Source organism: Dipodomys ordii, unplaced genomic scaffold, assembly GCF_000151885.1.
Source record: "Dipodomys ordii isolate 6190 unplaced genomic scaffold, Dord_2.0 Scaffold195, whole genome shotgun sequence".
NCBI classification, from domain to species: Eukaryota; Metazoa; Chordata; class Mammalia; order Rodentia; family Heteromyidae; genus Dipodomys; species Dipodomys ordii.
In genome coordinates, this window is record NW_012267411.1 from 92,167 (window position 1) to 102,584 (window position 10,418).

At 43.5% G+C, this 10,418-nt stretch overlaps 1 protein-coding gene across 1 annotated transcript in view; it reads left to right on the forward strand.

Annotated features, from left to right (window-relative positions):
- Positions 1 to 10,418, forward strand: part of Lamb1 (laminin, beta 1) — a 74,958-nt gene that overhangs the window by 16,017 nt on the left and 48,523 nt on the right. The window contains exons 8-13 of the mRNA XM_013034733.1: positions 643 to 845; positions 3,576 to 3,696; positions 5,568 to 5,756; positions 6,023 to 6,202; positions 6,310 to 6,422; positions 8,081 to 8,160. Of these exons, the coding sequence (XP_012890187.1) occupies positions 643 to 845; positions 3,576 to 3,696; positions 5,568 to 5,756; positions 6,023 to 6,202; positions 6,310 to 6,422; positions 8,081 to 8,160 (886 nt within the window). The remainder of the gene's footprint in view (positions 1 to 642; positions 846 to 3,575; positions 3,697 to 5,567; positions 5,757 to 6,022; positions 6,203 to 6,309; positions 6,423 to 8,080; positions 8,161 to 10,418) is intronic.

The following is a 10,418-nucleotide window of genomic DNA, read 5'->3' on the forward strand; positions in this document are numbered from 1 at the left end:
GCCCTCAGTCTCACACACACACACCCCAGCCCTCAGTCACACACACACACACCCCAGCCCTCAGTCACACTATTCCTTCCCTAGATTGTAGTTAATAGTGTTCAATCTACTTCAGTAACTTAGATTTCATTTTAAGTGGTGGGAAATTTCAGACAGCATTTTCTCCCCCAGAAATATGACGCAAAATCTTCTCCTGTTATAGTAGCAATGAGAATTTGAGTGCTTTGATAAATCTTTTCCTACCTGGATGGAATTTCTGACGTTGACACTTAGTTGACACCGACACTAATTGCCGTGGGAGCCAGATGGCATTGCAGAACTTTAGGTGACTGGATGCCAGTGGTTCTGGCAGTCAGACAGCTGCGTTCTTGGCGTTTCTCCACTTTCACACTTCTTTCTGACATGTTGGCCTGCAAAGAGACCCATCGTGGAATAAGTGTTCTTATTAAACTAAGGCTTCCAGTAACAGTCACACTATGTCAGGCTTTACAACTGTCATTAGATGATTATCCAAGAGGAATCAACTTTACTAAAGTCATCTGCGTTTAGCAAGTCTTTCCCCTAAAGAGAAATGATGTGTAACTCCAGAATAATTCTTGCCCATTGGATCAGACTTTTCCTCTTCTTTGTTGGCGTCCATAGATCTACTAAAAATCACCAACTTGAGGATCAAGTTTGTGAAGCTGCATACTTTGGGAGATAACCTTTTGGATTCCAGAATGGAAATCAGAGAGAAGTACTATTATGCGGTGTATGACATGGTGGTTCGAGGAAACTGCTTCTGCTACGGCCATGCCAGTGAATGTGCCCCTGTGCACGGATTCGATGAAGAAGTGGAAGGAATGGTGAGCCAACTTCTCTTGTGGCTTTCTCCTAGATGTGTGTGATTCTGAAAGCAAGCTGAGGCTTTTCACAGCTTCCCCGCCCCCCTTTGGCCAGGGATTGGCTCTCCAGACTTAGATTTAGCCCTTGCACCATATTGGTGGTTGATTGCTGAATTTCTCTTTGAAGAGTCTTAAACTATGAGAATATACAGATTGTTCATTTCATAGAATTATTTTTGTACTTAGTTGCTGTAGGCTATTGCTAAAGTAGATATTTTAGTCACTAAGGATTAAGAAGTTGTCTAAATAACAATTGAGTCTGCCTTTATGTTAGGGAAGATTAAAAAACCACAGGTATTCAGTCTTTACGCTAGAAAGAGAAAATTGATCCTAGTCCAAAGAAACTGGAAATTTTAACCCAGGACCTTGTGATATCATTTAGCGAACAAATGGAGGATTTTTTCTGTCTTTTCCTATTGATTTCATTCCTTTCTCACTTTTATTCTGTGTTTGCAAACTACATTGTAAAACTTATCATCAGTTGTTGGAGGGTTTCAATTCACAAATGTCAACTTATGAGTATAGTGCATCTTGCTCAATGTCACCTTCTCCATCATTCTTTCCTATTGCCCCCAACCCTAGCCATCTCCTCAAATTCCTGATTCCATTTTCACACATAGAAATTACATAAATTTTTATTAGGGGATATGAATGATCTGTCAAATGGCTAGAAAACAATAGCTTATTCTGCCCTAACTTAAATTACGTGGTTTCCAGTTGTTTCTTACAGATGTCTGATTTTCAGGCCAGACAGGAAATTAGTGCAGGAAGAGCTCCTACTCTGTCGAGGGGAAGACTAAGGAATAAGTCCTTTGCTAAAACACCCTGAGTGTCTGGGTGGTGAGGCTGAGAGCTGAGGATTTCAGTTTGAAGCCAGCTGGAGTAAGGAAGTCCATGAGACTCTTATCTCCAATGAAGCACCAGAAAGCTGGAAGTGACGCTGTGGCTCCAAGTGGTAGAGTGCTAACCTCGAGCAAAAAAAAGCTTAGGGACAGTGCCCAGGCCCTGAGTTCAAGCCCCAGGATTGACAAAAAAGAAGCCCTGAGTGAGGAGCCTTGCCACTGGACTCCTTCCACTGGTGATGGGTGTGCCTTGCTATGTTTCTGTCAGTCAGCCCTTCTAAAACTCCTGCCTCTCCTTTATTCTGGTTAGAAGTTTCCTGCAAACAAGGGAGATATTTCTCAGAGTTCAAAGAGAGGGCTATGCCTCTCATCTCATGTCTCCATCTTTCTAAGAATGCTGGTATTTACTTTGCATCGTTCCCATCTGTGTAGTTGATGTCATGACTGTGTGTCAGAGTTGGTTGCTCCACTTATTCAGATGCCACAGTCTGCAATGTGGGCTTTGGAGCTGTTTTTTGGTTTATATACAACCAAGGAGAGGATTGTAATCTGGAATTAACTACACTTTGGTCAATACTGGTGTAAAAGAGGAGGGGCCTGTTGGTCCTGTTCCTGAGTTCTGTTCTGTAGAAAGCAGAAGTAAGGTAACATGTTTGTGGGCATGTGTGGTGGAGAGATGTATTTCTCTCATTTATTGTCAGCATGTCTTTCAGGGAAATCCTTGAAATAGTGTATCTTGGATCTATTGAAAAGCAGAATTAAGGTAACATGTTTGTGGGCATGTGTGGTGGAGAGATGTATTTCTCTCGTTTATTGTAAGCATGTCTTTCAGGGAAATGCTTGAAATAATGTATCTTGGATCTATTGAAAAGCAAATTAGGGCTGGGAAGGTGGCTCAGTGGTAGAGCGCTTGCCTTGCATGTATGAGGCCCTGGGTTCGATTCCTCAGCACCACATAAACAGAAAAAGCCAGAAGTGGTGCTGTGGCTTAAATGGTAGAGTGCTAGCCTTGAGCTGAAGAGCTGAGGGACAGCGCCCAGGCCCAGAGTTCAGGCCCCACAACCGGATCCCTCCTCCCCTCCAAAAACAAATTAATTTTTATCTTTTTCTGAAATTTTTATGTTTTCTCACTTAAAGGCAAAAAAAAAGATTGTTTTTAAGGTTTTATTTGGGTTGAAAAAGTTTTTTCCAGGCTAGGAATATAACTCGGTGGTAGAGCATTTGCCTGTCATATGTGGATCACTCGTTTCAGTCCCGAGTACTGAGCAGAAAAGTAAAATAAAACTATTATGCCTGAAGTAAAAATAAAAGTAGAAAGAAAACCAACTTTGAAAAGAAATGGTTATCTGGCCTACTAAGATTTGCAGTAATATTTTCCAGGTGTATGTATGCATTTGATTCTCCATTACAACTTTTATAGATCTCTATTATGGTAATTTAAAACAATCCTAAGTAATTAGGCTCCTCCCTTTTTATATTATCTTCAAATAGTTGTACAGTAAGATTTCAGTTTAAGATGTCCATGTTTGTGTACAATTCATTTTGGTCAGTGTTAACCTTCCCATCATTTTACTAATTTTTTTGTTTTTGTATTTTTAGTAGCTATTTTTATGTATTTTCTCATAGCTTCTCAATAAAATGCTTCTTGAGCATTCATTATGTGATAAGATCTATGTAGAAAGTGGGGTTGTAGCCATCAGCAATGTGGCTAGAACTTGTGAGGGAGGGAACAGACGAAAACAAAGAGCCCTCTCTGGGTGAGCTATAGATGAGTAGGTGAAAGGGACTGGACTTGCCGTTCCATTCAAGAATCTCTTTCTTCATTGTTTCTGCTTTTGTAACCCTCAAGGTACACGGACACTGCATGTGCAGGCATAACACTAAGGGTTTGAACTGTGAACAGTGCATGGATTTCTACCACGATTTACCTTGGAGACCTGCTGAAGGCCGAAACAGCAATGCCTGTAAAAGTAAGTCTTTGTGGCGAGGACATTTGGAATCCATGAGGACTCCAGTATCCATTTTCAGATTATAGGTGCTCTAATAGGGTTCTAGTTGCCGAGGAGAGAGAAGTCCCTCTCCTTTTCCCTCCTTGATCCCTGTACCCCTGGGATACCAACAGTAAACCTCTAATTAACACTAACATGAATAGCTATTGGGCAATGCCTGCATGGGTGGCACTGACCCAGGAACACTGAAACACTGACAGTGTTTTTAAGATAAGCTGGTACTAGGAAAAGGGAAAGGGAAATCCCACACCATGTGTCAGTAAGGTCTAATGGTTATGGAGTAGCGTCGTTGGCTTTGTTTCCAACACCCAACCAGGTGTGGCCTCTGGCACCGGGACATCTCCGTCTTCCTCCCAGTGCTATTCTGGGCAGAGAAGTGCAGTAGTGTGCATCACCCGCTCTCCCTCCTGGCTCGCAGCAACCTCATACACCTGCCTCTCCTTGAGGAGCACACCTCCCTCTGCCTCCAGTCAGACCGTTCTTCAAGCTCAGAACCCAGTGAGAGCTGGAGTGGTAAAGGTTTTGTTAGCAGATGGGACCAGATGGCTTACATGGGTGTTTCAGGTGACCTAGGAAGAGGGAGGGAGGTGGGGAGACATTGAAGATGCCCCAGTGAACAAGGTGAGTCCCTCTGCAGGACAGTGTGTGGTAGAGTTCACATGAGGAAGGGGATAGTCAAGGCCGAGGTAAGGAATTGGTGTTCGTCCCTGAGTAGAAGGGCAAGGTGATTAAAGCTAGGTTAGACAAACATGACTCTACTGAAAAGCTACAGGGCCTTCCTGAGAGGGCCCGTTGGATGGCTGTAAAACAGATCCCCAAAGAGCCTGCACTAGCATGGCGAGGAAAGTGGGAGAAGAGCAATTGATCCTTCACGTACATCATAGCTTCATGCCTAAACAGGCTTCCCTGGGAATGTCTCACCCACACTGGCCTGTGGAATAAGGGAAAGTACTTCTGTGAGTCTTACCCACAGTGAAATAGTATGAGTCATTTTTGTTGTCACTGGGGTAAAATATCTGAGCAAATCCACCCAAAGGAGGAACAGTTTATTTCATAGGCTTCAGTTCACGATCACTTGGCTCCATGGCTTTTAGGCCTGTGGTAAGGCACCCACATCTGGCGGAAGGTCATGTTAGAAGAAAGCTGCTCACACAATGAGGGTGGGAAAGATGAAGAGGAAGGGTTAGGGAACAAAGTATACCTTTCAAAGTCCCACCTCCAGTGACTTACTTCCTCCAACTAGGCCCTACCTCCTAATTTCTACCACCTCCCAACCATGCTGCCAAGTTCTGAATCCATCAGTGGATTAATTCACAGATGAGATGAGAGCTTGCATGCTGTAGTATCAATCTTCATGATCCTCATTTCTAAACCTCAACACCTCATGATACTACTTTGTTTTTGCCAGTCCTAGGGCTTGGGCTCAGGGCCTGGGCACTATCCCTGAGGTGCTTCTGCTCAAGGCTAGCGCTCTACCACTTGAGCCACAGCACCACTTCTGGCTTTTTCTGTTTCTGTGGTACTGAGGAATTGAACCCAGGGCTTCATGCATGCTACGCCACATTCCCAGCCTTTGATGCTACATTTTTAAAGGAACTCTTTCCCAAGAGTTTGCCCTTCTTAGTAGTTCATTCTCTTCCACAGATGGTTGTTTGTATTTCATAGAGTCCACGTTTTTAGTTTCCAAGCTGATACTGGACTTAAACCAGTATCCTCAGTGGATGTGTTCGTGTTGATGCTCTTCTGCCTGCACTGAGACCCTAGTTTGCTCATTGCTTCCTTCCTTACAAGCCTTCTCCAATGGTCACTTTGAAATTGGTCTTGTCAAACAGAGTGCAACTGCAATGAACATTCCAGCTCATGCCACTTTGACATGGCGGTTTTCCTGGCCACTGGGAATGTCAGTGGAGGCGTGTGTGATGACTGTCAGCATAACACCATGGGGCGCAACTGCGAGCAGTGCAAGCCGTTCTACTACCAGCACCCGGAGAGGGACATCCGAGACCCCAATCTCTGTGAACGTAGGTTGGGAAATGTGTCGTGTGTGGGACCCACTTCCGGCTGACTTTCACCTGGGCTAGTCTGGCCAAGATTCTTCTCGGAGCTTACCGTAGGAGCAGCAGAAGACTGTTGTCAGAATCTGCTAGGATGCTGGGAGGGGGATGTTCTTGCTAGTGGGGCCCCCTTGTGATTCATTTTTGTGAGATTCGGAGGGTGGAAGGCACATACGTGTACGTAAACACAGTGTGTTTCCTGGTGCATTTAACTTGTCGTTTTTCTTCCTAAGGATGTTCATGTGACCCGGCTGGCTCTCAGAACGGGGGCATCTGTGACGGTTACACCGACTTTTCGGCTGGGCTCATTGCCGGCCAGTGTCGGTGTAAGTTGTATGTGGAAGGAGAACACTGTGATGTGTGCAAAGAAGGCTTCTATGACTTAAGTGCCGAAGATCCATTCGGGTGTAAATGTAAGTCTGTGTGGATCCACACTTGGCATTGAATTCTCTGAACAGAATTCGTTTCACGGGACTCACTTTGGTTTGTGTTCCTTTGCTTCATTTTGTCTTAAATAAAGCTTGTGCTTGCAACCCCCTGGGAACAATTCCTGGTGGGAATCCTTGTGACTCCGAGACTGGCTACTGCTACTGCAAGCGTCTGGTGACGGGACAGCGCTGTGACCAGTGTCTGGTAGGTAAATCCTAACCGTGGGCGCATGAGCAGTTGTGGAATGTGACAGATTGAGCATGCTTTCCACCATCACCATGGGGGTTGAGATGAACAGCCATAAGAAAATTCACCAAATAGGAATTACTGAGTCAGTGGCTCATGCCTGGAACCCTAGCTGCTCAGGAGTCTTGAGGTCTGAGGATCGTGGTTCAAAGCCAGCCCCAGCAGGAAAGTTTGTGGGACTCTTATCTCCAATAAATTCCTAAGAAAAAGCCGGAAGTGGTGCTGTGGCTCAAGTGGTAGAGCACTAGCCTTGAGCACAAAGAGTCTCAGGGTCAGCTTCCAGGCCCCAAGTTCAAGCCCTAGGACCAGCACCAGAAAGAAAGAAAGAATTACTGATGACTGCATTGACAAGACATTAAATATTAGGATTATAAAATCACAACAAAATACCACTTTTACAGACAAATTTACAACAGTTCCTTTTTAAAATGAGAGTCATTTGGACACACAGAGATAGAAACACCTGTTTGCTAACAGACGTGGAGATTGTTCATATTCCTCAAAGTATATAGGCATGTCTCAATGGCTGGTAGACATGTACAGGGCCTCCCTCCCCCGAGCCAGTGATCCCACTTCTGGACAAAGATGGGCTCTTCAAAAGACTTTCTTTTTTTTTTGTTTTCATGGAAGAGGATTCACAGAAGTAATAATGGGAAAATAGCTAAATTTGGAGGCTTGCAATCATAAAAGCAACTTGGCTGCTTTTGAAAAACGGTACTGATAGGAAATACCGTTAAATTTATGTACACATACACACAGTATGTAAATGTTATGTAGAGGAAAAGTCAGAAAGATAAAATGTGGAAAGAAATACGTCAAAAATTTCACTGTTAATGACTGGTTGGAGTAATTTGCTAGAGATGGATCTGGAGCCTCACACATACTAGGCAGTGCTCGCCCACTCAGCTACAGCTGTAGACCTGCGTGGAATAATGAAGAGGATGATTAAAATTATTATGAATCTTCTAGGGAATTCTCATTGCTTTTATAATCTGGAAGGAGCTACTGACCACATACATACTTACAACTATAAATGTATTTGTGTAGGATCCTGGTAGATTCTCAAAATAGACCTCTGAGAGTCCATTTTATATTTGTGAGCCTGTTTTTATCTATTCATTTTTGAAGTACAGAGATTTTCTTCTCTATCTCTCTCTCTCTCTTTAAATTTCCAAGACCCTTTACCTTTTAGTCTTAGCTCTGGGCTGTGTTTCCACATAGCATAAGTGAGTCCTCATAGGGCTTTCCTCAGGGGATTTGACAGACAGAACTGAAGGAAAAGTTGAAGCCCTGCCAAAATTTTGCTGTAACGCTTACCTGCCAGAGTATTCTGACTGAAGAAAATGGTACCCATATTGCAGGCTCACATTCATTGTAATCTGTGGTCTGTTGTTAACAGGTGAATACCCCGCACCCTCTTACTTACTTCAGCAACCTGCAGCTCCGACGTATTTTAATTTAAAATAGTCCTTCCTTTTGTGGGCTTTGAGCTTTCTCAGTGAAAATAAACATTCACATTCGGCAGACCAACCAAAGCATGCTACAACTTGTTCCCTGCTTGCGTCTTGTGTAATTACAGGAACCTACCTTTAGATGTTAAATCTTTTGTTCTGCAGCCACAGCACTGGGGCCTGAGTAACGATTTGGACGGGTGTCGGCCTTGTGACTGTGACCTCGGGGGAGCCCTCAACAATAGGTGAGTTGGAGCTTCAGTGATGCTGCTTTAGCCAGACTCAGAGGAAAGTCAGTCTTTACCTTTGGCTTGAATATCTGATGATCTGAGTGTGCTTTAAAAGCTTCCAGTATATCTTTTCCTTTCTTCTTTCCTGGTACTGGGTTTTGAACGCTGGCCTCCTGCTTGTTCAGTTGAGCTATACCTCCAGCTTAATATTTTCTCAGTTAATTGGAGAAGACTCAGATTTTGTTTTCTACCCAGGCTAGGTTTGAACCCTGATCCTCCATGTCTCAGCCTTCTGACTAGCTAGGATTAAAGCTATGAGCCACTTGCATCCAATTGTATTTTTTTATTCTTATGGTGTTGCTAATTGTTTCTGTACTTTAACTTTCTTGGTATTTTTTTTAAATTATGGAAGCCATATAGGCCCATAATTTTTTTGGGGGGGTCCAGTCGTGGGGCCTGAACTCTGGGCCTGAGTGCTGTCCCTCAGCTCTTCAGCTCAAGGCTAGCGCGCTACCACTTGAGCCACAGCGCCATTTCCAGCTTTCTTCTTTTTGCTTATGTGGTACTGAGGAATCGAACCCAGGGCCTCAGGCATGCAAGGCAAGCATTCTACCACTGAGCCAACTTCCCAGCCCTAGGCCCATAATTTTTGAAAAGCAATTTTGACAGTTCAGGCAGGTATAAAGTCCGAAGCAGAGGTGTTTCTTTTTCTGTTCTCTGTCTCCTAAATTTCTTCTTTGAACAACTTAGCTGTGGCACCGTCAGTAGCTTCTTGTTTGTCTCTAATTAACAACAGTTCAATCTGTCTGTTGAGAGTGAATATTTTATTCTCATTTCTTTTTAAATGTTCGGTTTTATTTATCAATTTATTAACAGACAAGTTCAAAAAAAAACAGTTCATGGTTTTCCACTGATCTTTACTCTCATATTTTTTGTTCCGTTTTGTTTTGGGTCCGGTCGTGGGGCCTGAACTCTGGGCCTGGGCACTGTCCCTTAGCTCTTCAGCTCAAGGCTAGCACTCTACCACTTGAGCCACAGCACCACTTCCAGCTTTTTTTTCTGCTTATGTGGTGCTGAGGAATCGAACCCAGGGCCTCAAGCATGTAAGGCAAGTGCTCTCTCACTGAGCCACCTTCCCAGCCCTACTCTCATGTTTTTAAAAGATATAAGTGAAGGGCCAGGCATAGAGGCTCATGCCTATAATCCCAGCTACTTGAGAGATCTGGAGGATCATGATTCAACGCCACCTAGGGCATAAAATTTACCAAGACCCCATCTCAACCAATAAGCTGGGCATGGTGGCTTGTGTCGGAGATCCTAACAGCTTTGGAGACCATAGGTAGGAGGATCTACGTCCAAGGTTTGCTCTGCACAAAAAATGTTATCTCCTATCTGAAGAATAATTAAAGTAAAACAGGGTTGGGAGCACAGTTCAAGTAGAATCCTGTATATCAAGTGCAAGGTTCTAAGTTGAAACCCCAGTATTGCTTTTCAAAGAAACAAAGGAATAAGCTGGGCACTGGTGGTTCACACCTGTAATCCTAGCTACTCAGGAGGCTGAGATCTGAGGATCATGGCTCAAAGCCAGCTCCAATAAACCACCAGAAAACTGGAAGTGGTCCTGTGGGTCAAGTGGTAGAGCGCCTTGAGCTGAGAAGCTGAGGGACAGCGCCCAGGCCCAGAGTTCAAGCCCTGCGACCAACAAAAAAAAAGAAAGAAAAAGAAAAAAGAAAGTAAGAAAGAAAGGAAGGAAGGAAGGAAAGGAATATCTATATCTATCTTATCTATCTATACACACATTCATATATTTAGAGAGAGATAATAGATGTATAGATATAAAATTTTATTGTACTCTAGTAGCTCATGCGTATAACATAACTACTCAAAAGGCTGAGATGTGATAATTATGATTTGAAACCAACTCAGGAAGACAGATCTGAGAGATTTATCTCCAATTAACTAGCAAAAAGCCAAAAGTGGAGGTGTGGCCCAAGTGGTAGAGTGCCAGCCATGAGCAGGAAAGAAAGATATCTTATTCTGGAACATACTCTCTTATTAGCTTGTGTTCCTCTCTTTCACTTTAGTAGTGTTTTGGTATTCTTTCATGTGAAAGTGTCATGATTTATTTGATTGTTTTTATGTTTTTTGCTTTTTAAAAATGTTGTTGTGTGCATCCTGGTAGCTGTTTCTTTTTTTTTTTTTTTTTGGTCCAGTCATGGGGCCTGAACTCTGGGCCTGAGCACTGTCCCTCAGCTCTTCAGCTCAAGGCTAGC